The 22638-nt window shown below is 43.4% G+C and overlaps 1 protein-coding gene and 1 long non-coding RNA gene across 4 annotated transcripts in view; one reads left to right on the top strand and one right to left on the bottom strand.

Annotated features, from left to right (window-relative positions):
* Positions 1-6875, bottom strand: part of UBE4B (ubiquitination factor E4B) — a 120636-nt gene extending 113761 nt beyond the window's left edge. Inside the window, exon 1 of one of the 2 annotated variants that reach the window (XM_081816873.1) lies at positions 6144-6875. In XM_081816873.1, the coding sequence (XP_081672999.1) occupies positions 6144-6167 (24 nt within the window). In that variant the 5' untranslated portion in view covers positions 6168-6875. The remainder of the gene's footprint in view (positions 1-6143) is intronic. The other variant, XM_081816871.1, reaches the window with a different exon arrangement.
* A 202-nt stretch (positions 6876-7077) lies between these two features.
* The window catches only part of LOC115945002 (uncharacterized), a 43074-nt gene continuing 27513 nt past the window's right edge, over positions 7078-22638 (top strand). The window contains exons 1-2 of one of the 2 annotated variants that reach the window (XR_014144495.1): positions 7078-7135; positions 7230-7390. This is a non-coding gene — a long non-coding RNA (uncharacterized LOC115945002). The other variant, XR_004079485.2, reaches the window with a different exon arrangement.

Here is a 22638-nt window from a genome sequence, read left to right as displayed (position 1 = left end):
GGCAATAAAATATAAACAGGTAAAACCAGGTGTGCACATAAACAGGAAGTGACAAGTGTGTCAGACCTGCCACCTGGCCAATAGTGATGATACCATTATAACAAGCATCCCAATGTAATAGATGTTAAAATGTGAAGGAAAAAAAGGGGTGGGGAAGGGCATCTCACAACTGACTGAACCCCAGTTATCAGAACTCAAATTTCTGCTGACAGAATGACTGACTTCTGCTCCTGTGCCCTTGCTCAGCAGGCTCCAACCACAGTGTCCTCCTTGCTGTTCCTGGAGCCGACCAAGGACACGCCCCTGTTTCCTGCTGTTCCTTGTACCTGGGAACACTTTTCCCCCCAGATGGCTCCCTATTATCCCTAAAATTTCTATTCATAAGCCACCTCCTGGAGCACCTGGATGGCTCAGTCAGTTAAGCATCTGACTCTTGATTTCGGCTCAGGTCATGATCTCATCCTGGGATGGAGCCCCGTGTTGGGTTCCACACTCAGCATGGAGTCTGCTAGGGATTCTCTCTCTCCCTCTGCCCCTCCCCCCGCTCGAGCTCCCTCTCTCTCTAATATATAAATAAAATCTTTAAAAAAAAAAAAAAGCCACCTCCAAAACTGTACACACTCCATGTCCCCATTATTCTCCCACCCCTTTTGCTGATTTGGTTTTTCTTGGTAGTCTTATCACCACATGACATTCTAAGGGTACATGTTTGTTTATCATGTTTCCTCCCACTGGAATGAAGCTCCATGCAAGCAGCCTCCTGTGGTATCTGACCCACAGCAAGTAAACAGTAAATACAGTTCAATGAGCTGCTTATGGGAGGACACGTCCACCTAGACATACCCTAAGCACTTAGTGAGCAAATACACTCTGCACCACCAAAGGCCTGGAGACCCAAGGGCCTCTCGTCACAAGTCTTTCTGTCTTCTTCCCCTACAAGAATAGGGGGCTATTTGATGAGCTCCACTCTTAGCAATAACTAGGGCTTCCACTGCCCATCTCAAAAGGAACAATTAAAATGCTATAAACATCACAAACTTGCTTAGATTATTTCTGTTTTCAGGTAGTTTAGTAAAGGGATTAAGAACTCTGAAATCAGAGGTGTCTGAGTGGCTCAGTCGATTAAGCATCTGCCTTCAGCTCAGGTCATGATCTCAGGGTCCTGGGACAGAGCCCCACATCGGGCTCCTTGCTCAGCGGAGAGTCTGCTCCTCCCTCTCCCTCTGTGATCCCTCTTGCTCTTGCTCTCTTTCAAATAAATAAATAAAATCTTTAAAAAAAAAGATTTTATTTATTTATTTGACAGAGAGACACACGGCGAGAGAGGGAACATAAGCCAGGGGAGTGGGAGAGGGAGAAGCAGGCTTCCCGCGGATCAAGGAGCCCGATATGGGGCTCGATCCCAGGCCCTGGGACCATGACCTGAGCCAAAGGCAGACGCTTAATGACTGAGCCACCCAGGCGCCCACAAATAAATAAATAAAATCTTAAAAAAAAAAAAAAAAGAGGGCGCCTGGGTGGCTCAGTTGGTTAAGCGACTGCCTTCGGCTCAGGTCATGATCCTGGAGTCCCAGGATCGAGTCCTGCATCGGGCTCCCTGCTCGGCAGGGAGTCTGCTTCTCCCTCTGACCCTCCCCCCTCTCATGCTCTCTCTCTCTCATTCTCGCTCTCAAATAAATAAATAAAATCTTTAAAAAAAAAAGAACTCTGAAATCAAACTCTGGATTAGAATCCAGACTCTGCCACTTCCTAGTTGTGTGTCTTTTAGCAAGTTAGTTAATTTCTACCAGCCTCAACTTTCTTATCTGTAAAATGGGGTGATATTACCAACCTTGCTGAGCAAGTTAAATGCTTAGCACATATTAAATGCTCAATAAATGTTAGCTGATATCATAATCGTTCTCTGTCTCTTGACTAAGATGAACAGAAAGGGTGAAGAACGAAGTGGGAGGCTACATCCCACTTCCCTACCAGGCTTGAGAAAGAATCCTAGTTATAGTGTGGCAGCAATTACCTACTGGGAAAAGAGTGAGCTTAGGTTCTGAGGCCGGTTACAAAGAAAGAAAAGGTCAAAGAAATGGAGAGGTCGGAGTAGAAAGGCCAGAGGTGGGGGTGTCTATGTTGGCTCATCTTTCAATGATCCAAAAATCTGCTTGTTCCTTGTCTGGAATTCCTCATCCTCCTTCTCTCAAGCTAGAAACCAAGGAATCATCTTTTTCTCTCCTCTCCCACCCCCGCCTCCTTTACATCAATCTGATCGTTAGAAGTGGGTTAACTTAGATCCTCAATATTTCTGGTGTCTGCCCTCCTCCATCCCCACCGCCAATGCCTTCCTTCGACTCCACTGCCTCGCTGCTAGAGAGCAACACGAGCCTCCTAATCTGTCTCCCGGCCTGCAGCCACCATCTTCCAACCCACTTTTACACCTTGCCAGTCATCTTTCTAACCCCTTCACATTCCTCAAAGGCCTCTTACAGTCTTAACTGACAAAGTTCAAACTCCTAAGTACTTCTGAGACCCTCCAAGATCTGGTGCCTGCCTACCTGCAGCCACTCCCCTAGCAAAATCCTGCCTCTGGGCCCTCATTCTTGCTTTTTCCTGGGCTCCCCAGTCTCACAGCCACTTCCAAGAGCCTGTCGCCTGGCAACTACGGCTCAGCATTCAGCATCACTTTTTCTTGAAAGTCTTCACTACAGCACTGCCCCACCAGAGGTCCCTTCTTGTTTTTCTTAATGTCTTGTGCATCCCTCCACAACAGCACTTAGCCCTGGATTGAAATTGTTGGACCTCCTACCTGTATCTATCTCTACCCCCACCCCCCAGTTAAATTACAATTTCTTTAAGAAAAAGGACTTTCTCCTAACCTAACTAACAAATAGCTGGAGAGACCTAGCATCTTTAAAAAAAAAAAAATGTTTGTGGAGTGAACAATTTTGGAGAGGCCTGATGAAGGGTTAGTACCAAAAAGACCATAAACTCGATCATATCATGAATGCATTCATGAGAAACAACACTCCTACAGAAAAGCTATGTAGATCAAGCATGTTAGTAGGATATGTATATGGAAGTTGCAGTGAATTTACTGTCAGGTGTTAAGCAGTAAAATGTAGTAAAAAGAGTTTTTAGATCAGGCACTTCGGGTTTGAATTCCAACTCTGCCACTTCTAAGCCAGATCACTATGGACAAGTCAGTTAACCTAAATCTCAGTTGCCTCATCTATAAAACAAGGAAAATTTAAGGACCTTCTTGATCGCACTGTTGTATTTAATGAGACAATGTTTGTAAAGTGCCTGGCACGGAGCTGGTTTCTAAGGCTGTTAATAAATGTCGGTCCCTTTCCACTTAGAGAACACTGCTAAAAAGTGCAAGGTCACATATTCTGCATTTGAGAAGGAAGACTTACCACTCTTCTAAAACCTTGACCACACCCTAACTATCCCAGCCAGCCATCTTGAAGATGAACTAGGTCATAAAGAAGATTAAGCCAAAAAAAAAAGAAAAGAAGAGGAAAAAGCAAATCATTTCAATGCAATTTCATCACCACAGTTGAAAAACAGTTTAAAATACCTGTCCTGCCCTACTCATAGCATCATTTTGGTATAGGAAGAACAACACATGAGTAGGCTACAGACTGAATGTAATGTACATAATGAAGCCTTGGAATGTAGGTTCCTGAAGAGAATGAACTTAGTCATGGATCTGCTCCATAGAGCAATGAACTCACTGTAATGTGCCACATAAATAACAAACAATAAGGCACTTAAAGAACTACTCTAGGGGCACCTGAGTGGCTCAGTCATTAAGCGTCTGCCTTCGGCTCAGGTCATGATCCCAGGGTTCTGGGATCGAGCCCCGCCTTGGCCTCCCTGCTCAGCGGGAAGCCCGCTTCTCCCTCTCCCACTCCCCCTGCTTGTGTTCCCTCTCTCGCTGTGTCTCTGTCAAATAAATAAATAAAATCTTTAAAAAAAAAAAAAAAGAACTACTCTACACAAGAGAAGAAAAGTGTAAGAATTTCAGGTGATCTATGAGAGGGACCCATAATCTAAAATCTTCTAAAGCTACCAGTCTGGTTATAGCAACCTCTATTTTGTAGGGACTGTATTCTCAGACATTTTCATTTTGTTTGAATATAAAACTCTGCCTTACCTAATTGCCTAATTTAGATGGAAAGATCACTGTCTTGCCTGTTTTCACACTGAGATGTTATGTTCGAATTTTCAGCAAGAAAAATGTCTTATTTTCTAACCAAATGAATACCACCTACCATATCTGTGACACAGTTTCCACCAAGCAAGTAACAATACAAAGGCAAAAGCTCTGGAAATGGCTTTGTTGAGAACTGTTCACTTACTCCCAGAATTAAGGAAATGGATTAAAACAAAACAAAACAAAACAACCCATTAATTTGTTCTAGGTTCTGCTGAGACCGAATTACCAGTTACTGAACTGTTCCTCTTCGTTCAGGTCACCTAATTGTCGAACGTAATTTTATGTTGATCTAACATTAGTGAATTTAATTTTTCACATTTATTTCAATATTCGGTTGACCTTGAAAAATGTTTTTCTGATCTCCTCCACAACGATTACATTTGTTCCTATACGGTCACAAAAAAGTTACAACTTCCTCAAAGACTGGTTAAAGTGCAGTGTAGATTATGCAGTATCTTCCAATGGTCTCTATGCTTTATTTGACAATTTCTCAGTGAAACACCAAGTATGTAAAAACTCTAAACCAGCAGCAACTTAGAGAACGTTAAGACAAAAAGTAATTTCTGGAAACAAAGGACTACTAAAAAACATCAACTCTTTGCCTTAATTTACCCATTAGAGTTACTGTTAAGAAAGGGAGAGCAGATTTTTAAAAATTACCTAAAACAAAGTGCCTTTAAGGGCATCATCTCTTGAGAGTTCCTACCGGAATGAAAGAAACCATTCAATATTCTTCTAATTTTAGTTAGATTACATTCCTGATGTATTTGAGAAAAAAAAAGTACCCCAGAATGAGCAATCCTGACTCTCCAAATAGCCAAGCATCACAACCCACAAAAATTATTTGTTTCCCTTCCCACCTGACATCTGAACTCACCACTTGCAAGCCCCATCCCTGGAGAATTTTAGTCCCTAAGTAAATATACTGACTACTCTAGCTGAAACGGAAGCATGTACTTAGCCAACCTGATGGATGACTACTTTCATAGTACTGTAGGGAAGTTTTATATGAACTAGTGAAAGAAATGAGGAGGTAGATTGATGAGAGGGAGGCCAGCAGGGGTCCTGAAAGGGTAGCTCCTCATTTGTAAAAAGCAAGGGAAAAGTGAGTAGAATCACAGAAAATTCCTTGTACCTTAATTGCCACTGTTTTTATGACAACCTTATTAAATAATCTTTAAAACATCAAGAAAGAGATCTGTAAAACTCCTTTCAGAAATAATAACGGGGAGTTTACAAAGTCATTTGCTACCATTTGCTTCCTGTTCAGTGTCTGCTACAGCAAAAGACAAGTTGAAAGGGCCTAAAACTAGAAAAAGGATGAATGAGAGAAGTATGCCAGGGGTCATTAGTACTTGTTACATTACAGAATTTAACTGGAATTCACTAGGCTTTTGAGAAGATACATATTTTGTTGAATATCAAAGAATCTGTCTGTAGGCCACCCCCAAACACAAACGCATGTTTAATCAACTTATTCAAGGCAACAGCCACACATACTTGGGATTTCAAATACTGCCTTTTAAAAAACATACACCCATACATTCTAATTCCACCCAAAATTATTCTTTAAATCTCTGCAGTAAGGCGCGCCTGCACGCACACACACACACACATTTAACTTGATGTAAATCTAGCCCTTCTTGCTTAAACACCCCGAGGAAAAGAATGAACGCCTCAGTAGGCTTTCCTCTTCTTCAGACCCTAAAAGACTCGAAAAGAAGCCAATGGAGTTCAGAACGAAGAAAGAAGGCAAGTAATACAGGAGAATACAACTGGAGACCCTCTCAGGGACTCATTTTATTCTTGGAAAATGTCATCTCCATTCCTTCCCCAAACCCAAAGGCCAGGCACCACTGGCGCAATACCATCCCTGTCCAAAGCGCCAAAGAGTTGCCAACTAATCTCCCAAGGTGTCCCCCAACCTCCTCACCTCGTCAGCGCTCAGCTCCTCCATCGCTTTCCTCTTAATGGTGAAAGGCGTTAGGGAGAGATCCTTCTGTTCTTGAGACCAGGGCGGGAGGAGAATGGAAGGTGTCTATCGGGCTGTCTGGTCCCCCGAATGGGGGAGGTTTCAGAATTGCATAGTCAGAGGTTAAAAAATAAGAACACGAGAGGCACTGAACCGCCTTGGCGTCGGTCACTCCAATCGCCCCAGAGACTCCTACAGCTGCTTGTGCCCCGAGCAGCCTCCTTTGGCCGCCACTGCTGCTGCTCTACAGGGTTATCTTAAGGCGCCACTATTGCCCTCTGCTTCCCAGGTTACCCAGACCAGGGACTCGGGTCTCCAGCTCGTCTCGTGCCCCGAGCCTGCTGGGTCTTCGTGGTAGTGGCGCGGCAGGTGCGCTTCCTCCAGCAGATCCTGCTCTCTTTCCTACCCTTTGCCCCAGGCGGGAACTGTTCGACTGCAGAGTGGATGCCCCGAGGTAAGGCGACCCCAGAGCCGCCGAGGCAGAGCCCAGCACTGAAGAGGGAAGCCCCTCCCCTCCCAAAGCAGGCCGGCCACGCCCCGCCTCCACGCCGGAGCCCGGGCAGGGGGGAGGGGGAGGACGGGACTCGCGGTGCTCCGGATGTAAGAGTAAATCCTCCTACCCCTCCACCCCTACTCTTACCCCCTCGCCCCACCAAGTATTATTCATCAAAACAACAGGGCGGCCATCTTTGAAAGGGATCACGTGACCCCGCCAGAGAGGCGGGGCTCCTGGCCCCAGGACGAGGTAGCCAATGGGCCGCGGGCGTCGCGCCGCCGATTTCCTCTCGCCTGCGTCTCCTCCCCCCACGCCCCACCCCCTCCCCCGCAGCAGCGCCGGGCGGGGGAGGGGCGAGCGGGGCGAGCGGGGCTGCGGGCGGACGGCGCGCAGGGGGCGGGGTGGCGCGGTGCCATGGCGACGGCCCGGGGGTGGCGGGCGCGGCAGGCGCGTCCAGGTAGGCTCCGGGGAGAGCCTGGAGGGGCGGGAAGCTGGGCGAGGAGGGTATGCGGGCCTGCGCTGCGATCGCGCAGCGCCTGCGTTCTTTCCAGGCGCTTGATTTTTAGCGACTCCACGATGCAGACCAAGTAAAGGAAAAGAGAAGACCTTTCTGGGGCCAACGTTCTCTAACGCGTTGACCGCTCACATTCTGAAAAACCCTTGGACACTTCACCTCCACAGAGAAAGCCCATCTGGAAGAAAACTAAGACAAGTACGACTTCATTTTATTTGACTTTAGCCTTTTAGAGAGTTCTTGCTTTGGCTTTTTTTTTTTTTTTAAACGTGTTCCAGAGTGATGGTAAAATTTGAAGGTATAAATGATTGGGAGACCTAGAAAATGTTGAAGTGTCTGCACATATACAAGAAAGGCTTTTGGAGTCAATGATAAGAAGCCATCTTCACCTGCTTAAGAATACAGTTTTTTTAAATTGAGATATAATTGACGTATAACGTCCTATTCGTTTTAGATATACAGCATAAAGATTCGTGGGGTTTGGGGGTTTTTTTTTAAGTTTTTATTTAAATTCCAGTTAGTAAAAAAATAAATACATAAATTCCAATTGCTTAATATACAGTGTAATACTAGTTTCGGGTGTACAATATAGTGATTCAACACTTCCATGTAACACCCGGTGCTCATCACAGCAAGTGCACTCCTTCATCCCCATCACCTATTTCACCCATTACCTCCCCTTCACCTACCTCTCCTCTGATAACCATCCAGTTGTTTTCCATAGTGAAGAGTCTGGTTCTAGGTTTGCCTTTTTTTTTTTTTTTTAACATTTGCTCATCTGTTTTGTTTCTTAAATTCAACATATGAGTGAAATTATATGGTATTTGTTTCTCTGACCCACTTATTTCGCTTAACATAATACTGTCTAGCTCCATCCATGTTATTGCAAATGGCAAGACCATTCTTTTTTATGGCTTTTTTATGGCTGAGTACTAGTCCGTTGTGTGTGTGCATGCCACCTCTTTATCCATTCATCAGTGGATGGACACTTGAGCTGTTTCCATAATTTGGCCATTGTAGATAATGCTGCTATAAACATCATGTATCCCTTTGAATTAGTATTTTTGTATTCTTTGGGTAAATACCTAGTAGTGCAATTGCTGGATCATATGGTAGTTCTATTTTTAACATTTTGTGGAACCTCCATGCTGTTTTCCAGTGGCTGCACCAGCTTGCATTCCCACCAACAGTGCAAGAGGGTTCCCCTTTCTCCACATCCTCACTCACACCTGTTGTTTCTTTGTGTTGTAGATTTTAGCCATTCTGATAGGTGTGAGATGATATCTCATTGTAGTTTATTATTTTTTTCTTTAAGACTTTATTTATTTGACAGAGAGACACACAGCGAGAGAAGGAACACAAGCAGGGGGAGTGGGAGAGGGAGAAGCAGGCTTCCCGCGGAGCAGGGAGCCTGACTCGGGGCTCAATCCCAGGACCCTGGGATCATGACCCGAGCCGAAGGCAGACGCTTGACGACTGAGCCACCCAGGTACCCCTTGTCGTAGTTTCGATTTGCATTACAAAGTAATGATTTGATATGTGTGTATATATATATAATGCAAAATGATTACCAAAATTGTTTAGTTAACATCTTGTATATATATAGCAAATCTATAATACAGTATTGTTGACTGTGGTCCCCATGCTGTACATTACATCCCCAGGACTTATAACTGGAGGTTTGTACCTTTTTTTTTTTTAAGATTTTATTTATTTATTTGAGAGAGAGAGAGAATGAGAGAAAGCACATGAGAGGGGTTAGGGTCAGAGGGAGAAGCAGACTCCCTGCCGAGCAGGGAGCCGGATGCAGGACTCGATCCTGGGATTCCAGGATCATGACCTGAGCTGAAGGCAGTCGTTTAACCAACTGAGCCACCCAGGTGCCCGGAGGTTTGTACCTTTTGACCACCTTACCCATTTGGTCCACTTCTACCCCACAATGGCGATCACCAATCTGTTCTCTGAAGAATACAAATATTTTATAATATAGAAATCTAAATTGAGTGGTCAACATAGCAGTATCATGAAATTCTAGATTTTGCCACCTACTGAAGAATATACTGTATTGGATGATTTACTAAACCATAATCTTAAAGATTGTATTGCAGAATTAAAAGAATTTCTTTTTTTTCCCCCCTTTGGTACTTGCTTAGAATAGTAACCTGACAGCTAGATATGCAAGGAATTTGTGAGTAAAATGAGACCACTGCTGGCTTTGCATATTATCTGCTCTCCAGGAAAGAAATTCTGTATAAGCCAGAATTTGGACTCCTGGTGACATTGATGTTAATATGTTCACTTCTCACTTCTTTTTTTAAGCATCCTTATTGTAATATAATTCACATACCATACAGTCCATTCATTTAAAGTATACAAAGGTCAGTATATTCACAGTTGTTCGACCATCACTAATTCTAGAACAATTTCATCACCCCCCAAAAAAGACTACATACCTATTAGCAGTCACTTCCTATTCTCCCCTGTCCTCCCTGGACAACCAGCAATCTGCCTTCTGTTTCTTTTCTTTTCTTTTAAGATTTTATTTATTTATTTGACAGAGAGCACAAGCAGGGGGAGAGGCAGGGCGAGGGAGAAGCAGGCTCCCCACGGAGCAGGGAGCCGGGCTCGATCCCAGGATTGAGCCAAAGGCAGACGCTTAACCGACTGAGCCACCCAGTCCTTCTGTTTTCTATGAATTTTCCTATTCTGGACATTTCACATCAATGGAATCCTACTCTATGCAGCCTTTTGTGTCTAGCTGCTTTCACTTAGCATATGCTTTCAAGGTTCACCCATGTTGTAGCACATATCAGTACTTCCTTAATGCCAAATAATATTCACTGAATGGATATATCACATTTTGCTTATCCATTCATCAGTTAATGGACATTTGAGTCGTTTGCACCTTCGGGCTATTATGAACGATGCTGCTATAAACATTCATGTACAGGTTTTCTGTGTAGACATGTTTTCATTTCTTTTGGGTATATATCTAGAATGAGAATTGCTGGGTTATGTATTTAGCTTTTATTTTTAGATTTTATTTTTAAGTAATCTTTACACCCAACGTGCTGGAACTCACGATCCCCAGATCGAGTTGCATGCTCTACTGACTGAGCCAGCCAGGTGCCCCATAGATGTTTAGCTGTTTGAGCAACTGACAAACTGCTTTGCACAGCAGCTGCACCATTTTTCATTTCCACCAGCGATGTATGAGGTTCCCACTTATCTACCTTCTCTCCCGCACTTGTTACTGTCTGTCTTTTTTATTACAGCCACACTAGTAGGTGTGAACTGGTATCTCATTGTGGTTCTGCTTTTCATTTCTCTAAGGGCTAATGAAATTGAGCATCTTTTCCTGTGTTTAGTAACCATTTGTCTAGGGGCGCCTGGGTGGCTCAGTTGGTTAAGCGACTGCCTTCGGCTCAGGTCATGATCCTGGAGTCCCGGGATCGAGTCCCGCATCGGGCTCCCTGCTCAGCAGGGAGTCTGCTTCTCCCTCTGACCCTCCCCCCTCTCGTGCTCTCTCTCTTTCATTCTCTCTCTCAAATAAATAAATAAAATCTTTAAAAAAAAAAAAGTAACCATTTGTCTATCTTCTTTGGCCAAATAGTGTTCACTTTTTAGTCGAGTTACTTGTCTTTTTATTGTTTTCAGTTGTCTGAGTTCTTTATATATTCTAGACGCCAGTCCCTTATCAGATGTGCAATTTGCAAGTCTTTTTTTGAGTACAGTTGACACAGTGGTATGTTAATTTCAGGTATACAACGCAGTGATTCAACTGCTTTGTACATGATGCTGTGCTCACCACTGCCGTCTGTCACCGCACAATACCATTACAGTACCACCGACTGCATTCCCACTGCTGTACCTATTGTTCCTGTGACTTATTCACTCCATAGCTGGAGGCCTGTATCTCTGACTCCTCTTCACCCACTTGGCCCATCGCCCTCTGGCCAGTCCGTTCTCTGTACCTATAGGTCTGATCGCAATTTGTAAATATGTTTTCCCATTCTGTGGGTGGTCTTTTCACTTTCTTGATGGTGTCATTTGCAGCACAGAAGTTTTTATTTTGATAGAGTCCAGTTTATCTATTTTTTCTCTTGTCCCTTACACTTTTGATACAACACATTAACTTTTACAAGGCATGTTTAATCATTTAATATTGTCTGAGCTAGTTTGGGCTGCTGTAATGGGACACCATAGACTGGGTGGCTTAGAAACAACAGAAATGTATTTCTCAGTTCTGGAGGCTGGAAATCCAAGGTCAGGGTACCAACGTGGTCGGGGCCGGTGCAGACTGCTGACTTACTGTGTCCTCATGTGACTGAGAGCAGAAGGAGGAAACAAGCTCTCTAGTGACTCTTATAAGGGCACTAATCTCATTCATGAATGCTTCACCTTTATGAACTTATCTAATGCTAATTACCTCCCGAAGTACAGCTGACCTTTGAACAACAAGGGTTCAAACTGTGCAGATCCACTTATACAGAGATTTTTTTCAATGAAAGCACTGTAAGTGTATTTTCTCTTCCTTAAGATTTTCTTAATAACCTCATTTCTCTAGTTCACTTTATCATAAGAATACAGTAGGGGCGCCTGGCCGGCGCTGTTGGTTGGGCACTCGTTTTGGCTCAGGTCATGATCTTAGGGTCGGGGTCATGAGATCAAGCTCTGCTTTGGTTGCAGGAGCCTGCTTGGGATTTTCTCTCTCCCTCCCTCTGCCCCTCCCTACCACTTGCACACTCTCTCTCTCTCTCTCAAAATAAACAAACAAAAACAAAAAACCTGTCTTGACTCTACATCTCCTTCAAACTATGCCTTCTTTCTTTGCCTCCTTGACAGCAAAACCTCTCAAAAGAGACATCTTTTTTATTCCTTTACTCCTATTCCGTTCTGAGAAAATTCTCTTGTCAGAGTCACCAACGACCTCCATTAGGCCAAGATCAGTTCCAGCTCTGTGTCCGATACTTACTGGCCTTGACAACAGCATCCAGCACAGTTGAGCACTTAGGAAACCCTTTCCCCTATATTGTCTTCCGTGAGGCCACACACTGGTTTTCCACTGGAAGCTCTTCCTCAGGTTCATTTGCTGCCTCCTCCACCCAGCCTTTTAAATATTGTAGAGGGGCGCCTGGCTGACTCAGTCAGTAGAGCATATGACTCTTAATCTTGGGGTTGTAAGTTGGAGCCCCACATTGGGTGTAGAGATTGCTTAAAATCTAAAGAACAAAACAAAAACCCCCAAAGGCATAATAAATGAATGAATGAATGAATGAATGTTGTAGAGCCACAGGGTCAGTGTTGAGCCCTCTCCTCTCTGTTGACACCCCTTCCCTAAGTCTTGGGCCCATGGCTCTAAAGAGCATGTACGTATGCTGGGTGCCAAGTATATACCTGTAGCCAAAATCTCTTCCCTGAATTCCAGTTACATGTCCAGCTGCATAACTGTTATTTGTATTGGGCTGCATAATAGATGGTCTCCGCAAATCTGTCCTCTCCTCCTCCCCCAGAGCAAATGTCATCATTAGCCATCCAGGGGCCCAAGCCCAAACCCTTGGCATCATCCTTGACTCCTTCCCCTCACGCAGTCTATCAGCAAATTAGAGTTGGTTGTACTGCAGATATTCAGAAACTTAACCATTCTCTTCTCTCCAACTCACCTGCGACCCCATAATCCAAGCTACCATCATGTCTTGTCTGGCTATTTCCCTGGTCCTGTTTTGCTCATGTCCCTTTTCAACCTACACTTCAGAAAGCAGTGTGACCTTAAATCATAAATCATGCTGTTCACTCATTCAAAATCCCTCAGTGATTCCCATTGTTCATTGAATAAAACCCAAGCTCCTTATGACCTGGAAGATCCTATGGCATTTGGCCACCTCTGCTTCGCTTGCCTCATCTTATACCACACTCCCCTTCTCCTGTGTTTCAACCCCACTGGCTTTGGCTCTTCAATAAGACAAGCTCTTTCTTTCCTAGAGGCCTTTGTACTTGGCATCTTGTTTGCCTGAAAAACTCTTCCCCTGGCTTTTTGCATGGCTGGTTTCTTCTCATTCTTCAGGTCTTAGCTCAAATGTCACCACCTCATTTGTGCATTAATTCATTTAACAAATATTTATTGAGCATCTTGCATCTTAGGCCCTGTTCTAGGTGCTGAGCATACAACATCCATGTTTGTGTGGCTCCTCCAAGAAGCAGACACCCAGATAGAAATAGACGTGTTAAGAGATTTATTGGGGAAAATGCATGTGAAGGATAAGGGGTAAAAGAGAAGGTGAGGAGACGGAAGATTTAGGTTTAGATTTTCAGACCGCATACAGGTCAGCTACCATGGAAAGGGGAGAGGAAAGTGATGGGGTTTTGGAATATAGGTGAGGTTTGGTGGGGTGAGGTCTGGAGCCCACGACCAAGCAAGAATTCTTGAGACATTTTTGGTGCAAAATGGTTTATTAAAGCAAGGGGACAGGACCCCATGGGCAGAAAGAGATGTGGCACTGGGATCTCGAGGAGTGGTGATTATATACTCAGGAGTAGGGGGAAGTAAGGAAAAGGGAGGTTTCAAAAGAACTTTCATATGCTAAAGAGGACCAACCTACAAGATACCTACAAGATATTAGAGGTCTTGTCATTGTCAAGATAAGGTTGTTTTCCCCTCTAGCAAGGTATTAACGTTAACATAGTTGGTACAGGGGCTCCTGGGTGGCTCAGTTGTTGAGCGTCTGCCTTCGGCTCAGGTCGTGATCCCAGGGTCCTGGGATCGAGCCCCGCATTGGGCTCCCTGCTCCGCGGGGGGCCTGCTTCTCCCTCTCCCTCTCCCCCTGCTTGTGTTCCCTCTCTCGCTGTATCTCTCTCTTTCAAATAAATAAAAAATCAAAAATCAAAAAAAAAAAAAAAGATAGTTGGTACAACTCTGGAAGAATGTCACACATGTCCCAGGAGTGGAGGGTGGGGGGAGGTTGCAGGGTGTCAGCCTCTGCTTTGTCTTCAGCTAGCCTTCTGCTCCCTCATCAGAAAGGAAGTAGCATCAAGTAGAAAGTCTCTGCAGAGCAGTTCCGAGAAAGTTTTTGGCCAAGCTGATGGGTCAGAGTTGCCCATTGGAAAAATCCCACCTCTTGCAGGAATGGGCCTGAATTAGCATTGCACCCTGTAAGTGGGATCAGCCCAGGGGGAGCTTGGCCTCTCACAAACACTGTGGTGGATCCAGAGGGCAAGAGCTGGGGTCCTAAGTCCACCTCCCTCCCCTCAGCAGGGAATCTGAGTCTCCCTGCTGCCACAGCATGCTAGCAGGAAACACTTATCTTCCTTATGTTTCCTTGGAAGACAGAATTTGAATGTCCATTCCAGCTGCACACTATCAACCCACCTCACTCTTCCTCAGGGCAGGAAGAAGAAGTTAGCTGCTTGTTGAATTTGGAGTAGGAACTGCGTATGCTAGACTCAGTGCCACGTGGCTTTTCTCTCTGATACCCTAGTGCTTGCCCGCCTGCAAGGTCTGCTCTCCTTGAGGAAATAAGCAAACCGGGGCAGGCTCTGTCCCTCTTGGGAAGCCTATGGTTGTCCAGCTGCCCCCACCGACTCATTTAACATTAGTGTTTCTTATTTAGGGGTAAAGTTTGACCTTATCTTATTAGTAATAATGATAATTTTTTTAAGTAGGCTCCACACTGGGCGTGGAGCCCATTGCAGGGCTTGAACTCATGACCCTGAGATCAAGACCTAAACAGAAATCACAAGTTAGACGCTTAACCAACTGAGCCATCCATGGCTCCTAATAAAGATGATTTTAAAAATCTCTACTTTTCGGGGGGGATGGGTTAGCCTGGTGATGGGTATTAGGAGGGCACGTTCTGCATGGAGCACTGGGTGTTATATGCAAACAATGAATCATGGAACACTACATCAAAAACTAATGATGTAATGTATGGTGATTAATATAACATAATAATAAAAAAATAAAAATGAAAAAAAAATTCTCTACTTTTCCATCTCCTGGGTCCTGTTTCTCAACAGGTTCCAAATTGAGAAGCTCCATCCCCTCCCTGGAAAATCCCATCGCCACTCTAAACAAGATAGGCAAAGTCTGAGTACTCATGGGGCTTACATTCTAAGGATGAGTGAGTGAGCCCTCCTGACCACCCTCTCCTAAGTCACCTTCTTTTCTCCATCATTCCTTTATTATATCCCCTGTTCTTTCATGGCACTCAATCAAAATCTGAAATAATTTCATTTGCTTGTTTACTTATTTGATAGCCTTCCCTCCTCCCCGCACTATCCTCCACCAAGAGAATGTAAATCCTTTGAGGTCAGAGACCTGCCCTGCCTTGTTTATTGCTAAAATTCCAGTACCTAGAAAAGAGCATGACTCTTCAACAAGTATTTATTGAGCACTGACAAGGTACAGAGGTGTAGCAGTGGGAAAACAAAACAAAACAAACAAAAAAAATTCCTCTCCTTGTGGAGCTTACATCCTACAGTGGGGAGACAGACAATAAGTTAAGTAAATAAATTGTATACTATATTTTTAAAAATTGTGTGGTATATTAAAGGGTGATAAGTGCTCTTAATTAAATAAATAAATCCAAAAAGGGGAATAATGCTGAAGCTGGGTGTTTCCATTTTAAGTAGTGTAGTCAGAGAAGATCTGACTGAGTAAGTAACATTTGAAGAAGGACTTGAAGGGAGTGAAGAAGTGAGCCAAGTGGGTACCAGCGGGAGAGCATTCAGAGCAGAGGGAACAGAAGGCCCTGAGTCAGGAATAGGCCTGGCAGGGCCAGTATGGCCAAAGCAGAATGAGTGTTAGGGCAAGTAGAAGGTGATATTGGTGGCTTTTGATGCTAACATGGGAGCTGCTGGCAAGTTTTGAACAGAGGAGTGACCTGATCCCCTTAGGTTTTAAAAGGATCACTCTGCCAGGTGGAAAATAGGAAGGGGGCAAGAGGAACACGGAGACCAGTTATGCAAAAGGCGCAATGATCCAGGCGAGAGGAATGGTCCAGGTAAGAGATGCTGGGACTCGAATCAAGGTGGCAGTGATGAAGGTAGGGAGAAGTGGTTGGATTCTGGATATATTTTGAAGGAAGAGCCAACAATTTGGAAGTAGATGTGAAAATGAAAAAGGAGAGAGAGGTCAAGGATGACTGCAACTGTGAGTAGTAGGATGATGTTGCCATTCATGGAGATGGGGAGGATTATGGGTGGAGTAGAATTGAGGAGAAGATAATGGGTTCAGTTTTGGACATACTAAATCTAGGATATGTACGAGAATGTGAAGTAAGGATGTCAAGTAAATAGTTGGATGTAATAGACCTGGAATTTGGGAAAGAGGTTCACACCAGAGACATCAGCTGATCATCTTTGGTGCATAGATGAAATGTAAAGTCATGAAATGGGATGAAATCACCACAGGGGTGATTACAGCAAGAGAGGAAGTCTCTTTCTGAGCCCTGGGGCCTCCAACATTAAGAAGCAAAGAGTGGTTAAGGATGCAGGAAAGGAGACTGCCAAGGACTGGCCTGGACTAGGAGGAAAACCAGGGGACTTTGTATCTGTTAAGTTCAGTGAGCAAAGTACTTAAAGAAAGAAGGATGATCCCGTGTTTCAAATGCTGCTGATAGATCCCGTGAGATGAAGACAGATTGTCCAGTGAATTTAGCAACAAGCAGTTCTTTGGTGACCTTCAAAGCAGCTTTGGTGGAATGACAGGGCAGGAACCTGATTGGAGTGTGCTTAAGAAAGAATGTGAGGACACACAGAAATCAGTTGCATTTCTATACACTAACAATGAGACAGAAGAAAGAGAAATTGGAATTTATCCCGTTTACAATTGCACCAGAAACCATAAGATACCTAGGAATAAACCTAACCAAAGAGGTAAAGGATCTGTACTCTGAAAACTATGGAACACTTATGAAAGAAATTGAGGAAGACACAAAGAAATGGAAAAACATTCTATGCTCACAGTTTGGAAGAACAAATATTGTTAAAATGTCTATGCTACCTAGAGCAATCTATACATTCAATGCAATCCCTATCAAAATACCATCAACATTTTTCACAGAGCTGGAACGAATAATCCTAAAATTTGTTTGGAACCAGAAAAACCCTTGTAGCCAGAGGAAAGCTGAAAAAGAAAACCAAAGCTGGTGGCATCACAATTCTGGACTTCAAGCTCTATTACAAAGCTGTAATCATCAAGACAGTACGGTTCTGGCACAAAAACAGACACATAGATCAATGGAACAGAATAGGAAACCCAAAATGGACCCTCAACTCTATGGTCAACTAATCTTCAACAAAGCAGGAAAGAATATCTAATCGGAAAAAGTCTCTTCAACAAATGGTGTTGGGAAAATTGGACAGCCACATGTAGAAGAATGAAACTGGACTATTTTCTTATACCATACACAAAAATAAACTCGAAATGGATGAAAGACCTAAATGTGAGACAGGAATCCATCAAAATCCTAGAGGAGAACACAGGCGGCAACCTCTATGACCTCGGTCACAGCAACTTCTTGCTAGACGCGTCTCCAAAGGCAAGGGAAACAAAAGCAAAAATGAACTATTGGGACCTCATCAAGATAAAAAGCTTTTGCACAGCAAAGGAAACAGTCAACAAAACCGAAAGACAACCGACAGAATGGGAGCAGATATTTGCAAATGTCTTATCAGATAAAGGATCAGTATCCAAGATGTACAAAGAACTTATCAAACTCAACACCCAAAAAACAAATAATCCAGTCAAGAAATGGGCAGAAGATGTGAACAGACATTTCTCTAAAGAAGACATACAAATGGCCAATAGACACATGAAAAAATGTTCAACATCACTCAGCAGCAGGGAAATACAGATCAAAACCACAATGAGATACCACCTCACACCTGTCAGAATGGATAAAATTAACAAGTCAGGAAACAACAAATGTTGGCGAGGATTTGGAGAAAGGGGAACTCTCTTACACTGCTGATGGGAATGCAAGCTGGTAAAGCTACTCTGGAAAACAGTATGGAGGTTCCTCAAAAAGTTAAAAAATAGAGCTACCCTATGACCCAGCGATTGCACTGTAAAAATACAAATGTAGTGCTCCAAAGGGACACCTGCACCCCAATGTTTATAGCAGCAATGTCCACAATAGCCAAACTATGCAAAGAGCCCAGATGTCCATCAACAGATGAATGGATAAAGAAGATGTGGTCTATATATACAATGGGATATTACTCAGCCATCAAAAAAAATCTTACCATTTGCAACAATGTTGATGGAACTAGAGGGTATTTTTTTTAAAGATTTTATTTATTTATTTGTCAGAGAGAGAGAGAGCACAAGCAGGGGAGGGGCAGAGGGAGAGGGAGAAGCAGGCTCCCCGCTGAGCAAGGAGCCCAGTGTGGGACTCGATCCCAGGACCCTGGGATCGTGACCTGAGCCGAAGGCAAATGCTTAACTGACTGAGCCACCCAGCCGTCCCAACTAGAGGGTATTATTAATGCTAAGCAAAATCAGTCAATCAGGGAAAGAATTATCATATGATTTCATTCATATGTGGAATTTAAGAAACAAAACAGTGGATTATAGGGGAAGGGAGGGAAAAATAAAATTAGACAAAATCAGAGAGGGAGGCAAACGCTAAGAGACTCTTAACTATAGGAAACAAACTGAGGGTGCTGGAGGGGAAGTGGGGATGAGGTAACTGGGTGATAGGCATTAAGGAGGGCACATGATGTAATGAGCACTGGGTGTTATATGCAACTAAACTCTACCTCTACACTAAACTCTACCTCATTAATGCTATATGCTAATTAATTGAATTTAAATAAAATTTTAAAAAAGAAACAATGTGGGGGGGCACCTGGCTGGCTTAGTTGGTAGAATACAATGTGACTCTTGATCTCAGGGTTGTGAGTTCAAGCCCCATGTTGGGCGTAGAGCCTACCTAAAAATAATAATAATAATAAATAATAATAATAATAAAACAAGGATAGACAACTCTCTCAAGAAATTTTGGGCAAAAGAGAGCAGAGAAATGGGACCTTAGCAAGAAGTGGGTAAATGTATTTTGTTTTTAAGATTGGGAGAGATAATCACATATCTTGTATGTTAATGAGAATTATTAGTAGAGGGGGGGAAATATGGAGATTGAGGAAAAAGTAGAGAGAAAACAGGAGCACTGTTAGATTCTGTGCACTACTGGTGTCTTTGAATTCTTTACCTCCCAAGACGCATATCCTTATCTTATAAATTGGAAAAGGCTAGTCCCTCTTGAAAGGAAAATAATAGTAATTTTTTTTCTTACACAAAGCCTTTAAGTACTACATCTTGTTTGCTATTGCTGCTGAGTTGGTGTTAGCAATTTTCTAGATGTTTCACTTTCTTCTTGCATAAAATGTTGCAGCATGCCTGCCAAGGGCTGCCTCCTGTTTATGAGGTCTTGTTGGTAGCTCTGTGTCTTTTCTGGCTATAATCACAGGTAGTGCCTGTGATTGAGTTAACACCTCTAAACATTAACTGTTTTAAATCTGTCTATTCTGACTCTCACTTGGGTTTAGGATTCAGAATTCCTCTTGCCTGGCACAGGATTTGATCTCCATGGGATTACACGACCATGCCTAATGTCTGGGGTTGTTTGATACACTCAGCAGATGTGGTTGCCAAAGCCGGGGGAGGTGGGGAATGCCGCTGACTCAGTCTCTCATCTATTCTCCTGTCCAGTAACCACTAACTGGGCTAGCATTGGGCAAGACACAAAGATGAACTGGAGAATCAGGACACCCCAGGTCTTACCTGGCCCATAAGATACTGACAGTCAGGGAGAGAAAGAAAATACCTACAGAACTATAACACACGGTAGAACGTAGTAAGTGCCATAAAAGAAATTCAAGGAAAGCACTAAAAGAGTCCAAAAGAAAAAGAGATTATTCCTTCCCGTTTGGGGGACGGAGCTCCAACTCACTGAAGCAGGCAGGGATTCTGAAGGAAATCTACCCATCAGCCTTCCTTACAGTGATCTCAACTTGTATTAGTATGCCCCCACATTTTAAAACATAATGATTCATTTTTTATAATCTCCTGAGAAGCAGGAACATTTTGACCCCACTTTCTTCTTTTTTTTTTTTTTAAGATTTTATTTATTTATTTGAGAGCATGAGCAAGAGAGAGAGAGAGCATGAGTGGAGGATGAGCAAGGGAGAGGAAAAAGCAGACTCCCCGCTGAGCAGAGAGCCCACATGGGGCTCCATCCCAGGACCCTGAGATCATGACCTGAGCTGAAGGCACTTAACTGACTGAGCCGCCCAGGTGCCCCAACCCCACTTTCATTTTACAGCCAAATGGACTGATTCCACCTCTTTTTGATAACATTTTCCCCATTAATATTATATTTAAAATTTAATATTAGAAGAGTTTTATTGAATTTTTAAAACCTAATGAGTAGTTGCATTTTAATAAAAATAAGTTTGAATGTTTTTTAATCAGGTGAACCCATTCACCAACTCGATACCTTTATTTCCTTATTAAGTAAAAAGAAAAATGTTATCTGAAGGAAGCTCTACCTCTTGCTATATTTTCATAAGTCACCTACCTTCCTCTCTCTTTTCGCTTAAAAAAGATTGATAAATGTGTCAGCGTAAGAAAGGGACAAGGTGGAAGGTCACCACCTCACGTGGGAGTAAATTAATCACATCAGATTTGAGGGGTTTGGGGAGAGAAGAGAGGTACCTATTATCACAAACAAACAAACAAAAACACTAATTGTGCCTCTCTCCCCTCCTTCTCTCTAAATATTTCCGGTAGCTTCAAATGTGACTTAGCTGACATCACAGCAGCTCCAAAAGAGGCAGGAAGAAGTTGTACACTGAATTTAGAAAACCACCCAAAAAATACAATTTGTTTTGTTTTAGAAGGTTATAAGTTGGATGTGAGCAAAAGGACAAAGAGCATATTCCCGCCATCCCCAGCTTCCAGCGTAGTGTGTGTGTGTATAAGAATATAAGGTGATAGGGGCGCCTGGGTGGCTCAGTCGTTAAGCGTCTGCCTTCGGCTCAGGTCATGATCCCAGGGTCCTGGGATCGAGCCCCGCATCGGGCTCCCTGCTCCGCGGGAAGCCTGCTTCTCCTTCTCCCACTCCCCTGCTTATGTTCCCTCTCTCGCTGTGTCTCTCTCTGTCAAATAAATAAATAAAATCTTTAAAAAAAAAAAAAAGAATATAAGGTGATAGAACTGTTTAGAATACAGTAAGTCAACCCTGTAAACTGTAAAACATAAGACACATTTCTGTTTTTATGCAACCACATAAAAATCGCAAGTTTTGAAGTACCTGGGTGGCTCAGTCAGTTGAGCATCCAGTTCTTTTTTTTTTTTTTAAGATTTTATTTATTATTTGATAGAGAGAGAGAGAGACAGGAGAGAGGGAACACAAGCAGGGGGAGTGGGAGAGGACGAAGCAGGCTCCCACTGAGCAAGGAGCCCGACGTGGGACTCAATCCCAGGACCCTGGGATCATGACCTGAGCTGAAGGCAGATGCTTAACAACTGAGCATCCCAGGTGCCCTGAGCATCCAATTCTTGATTTGGGCTCTGGTTATGATCTCAGGGTTGTGAGATTGAGCCCTGTGTCAGGCTCCACACTGGGTATAAAGGCTGCTTAAGAGTCTCTCTCTCCTGGGGCGCCTGGATGGCTTAGTCAGTTAAGCGTCCAACTCTTGGTTTTGGCTCAGGTCATGATCTCAGGGCTGTGAGATTGAGCTCTACATCAGGCTCCATGCTCAGCACAGAGTCTGCTTGAGATTCTCTCCCTCTCCTGTTGCCCCTCCCCCACTAAAAAAAATCCCAAGTTTTTATAAGTTTTTTGTATGTATAAAGAGCTATAAAAAACTTAAAAATGAACCTATGTTATTTGAACATTGCTATCCATTGGTATATTTAGTACCTGTTTTCTTATATCTCTAGCTGACATATATTTTTCCTTTTTTTTTTTTTTTTTTTAGTATAGCTGACATTGACAACATATTTAAAATGAGGTTCCAGAATGCAGTTCTAGTTTGCACTATTCTGAGAAACCGGTTTCCAAATGATATTCTGGTATGTTTCTGTTCAACTGGACTTCATCACAGAGATTGTGTCTTTGTTTCTGAAAATTTGTACCAACCGTAAAATAGCAAATAATCACAGGAAGATTTTTTTTCAAGATTTTATTTATTTAAGAGAGAGAGACAGAGATAGCGAGAGGGAGCACAGGTGGGAAGGAGAGGGATCATGCCCTGAGCCAAAGGCAGACACTTAACCGACTGAACCACCCAGGCGCCCCTCACAGGAAGATTTTTTTTTTTCCTTAAGATTTTATTTATTTATTTGACAGAGAGAGACACAGTAAGAAAGGGAACACAAGTGAGGGAGAGGGAGAAGCAGGCTCCCCGCCGAGCAGGGAGCCTGACGTGGGGCTCGATCCCAG

This window comes from Leptonychotes weddellii, chromosome 4 (genome assembly GCF_054177405.1).
Source record: "Leptonychotes weddellii isolate Sample4059 chromosome 4, ASM5417740v2, whole genome shotgun sequence".
In the NCBI taxonomy this organism is placed as follows: Eukaryota; Metazoa; Chordata; class Mammalia; order Carnivora; family Phocidae; genus Leptonychotes; species Leptonychotes weddellii.
The sequence above is the reverse complement of the archived record's forward strand: the minus strand, read 5'-3'. Positions and strand labels throughout refer to the sequence as shown.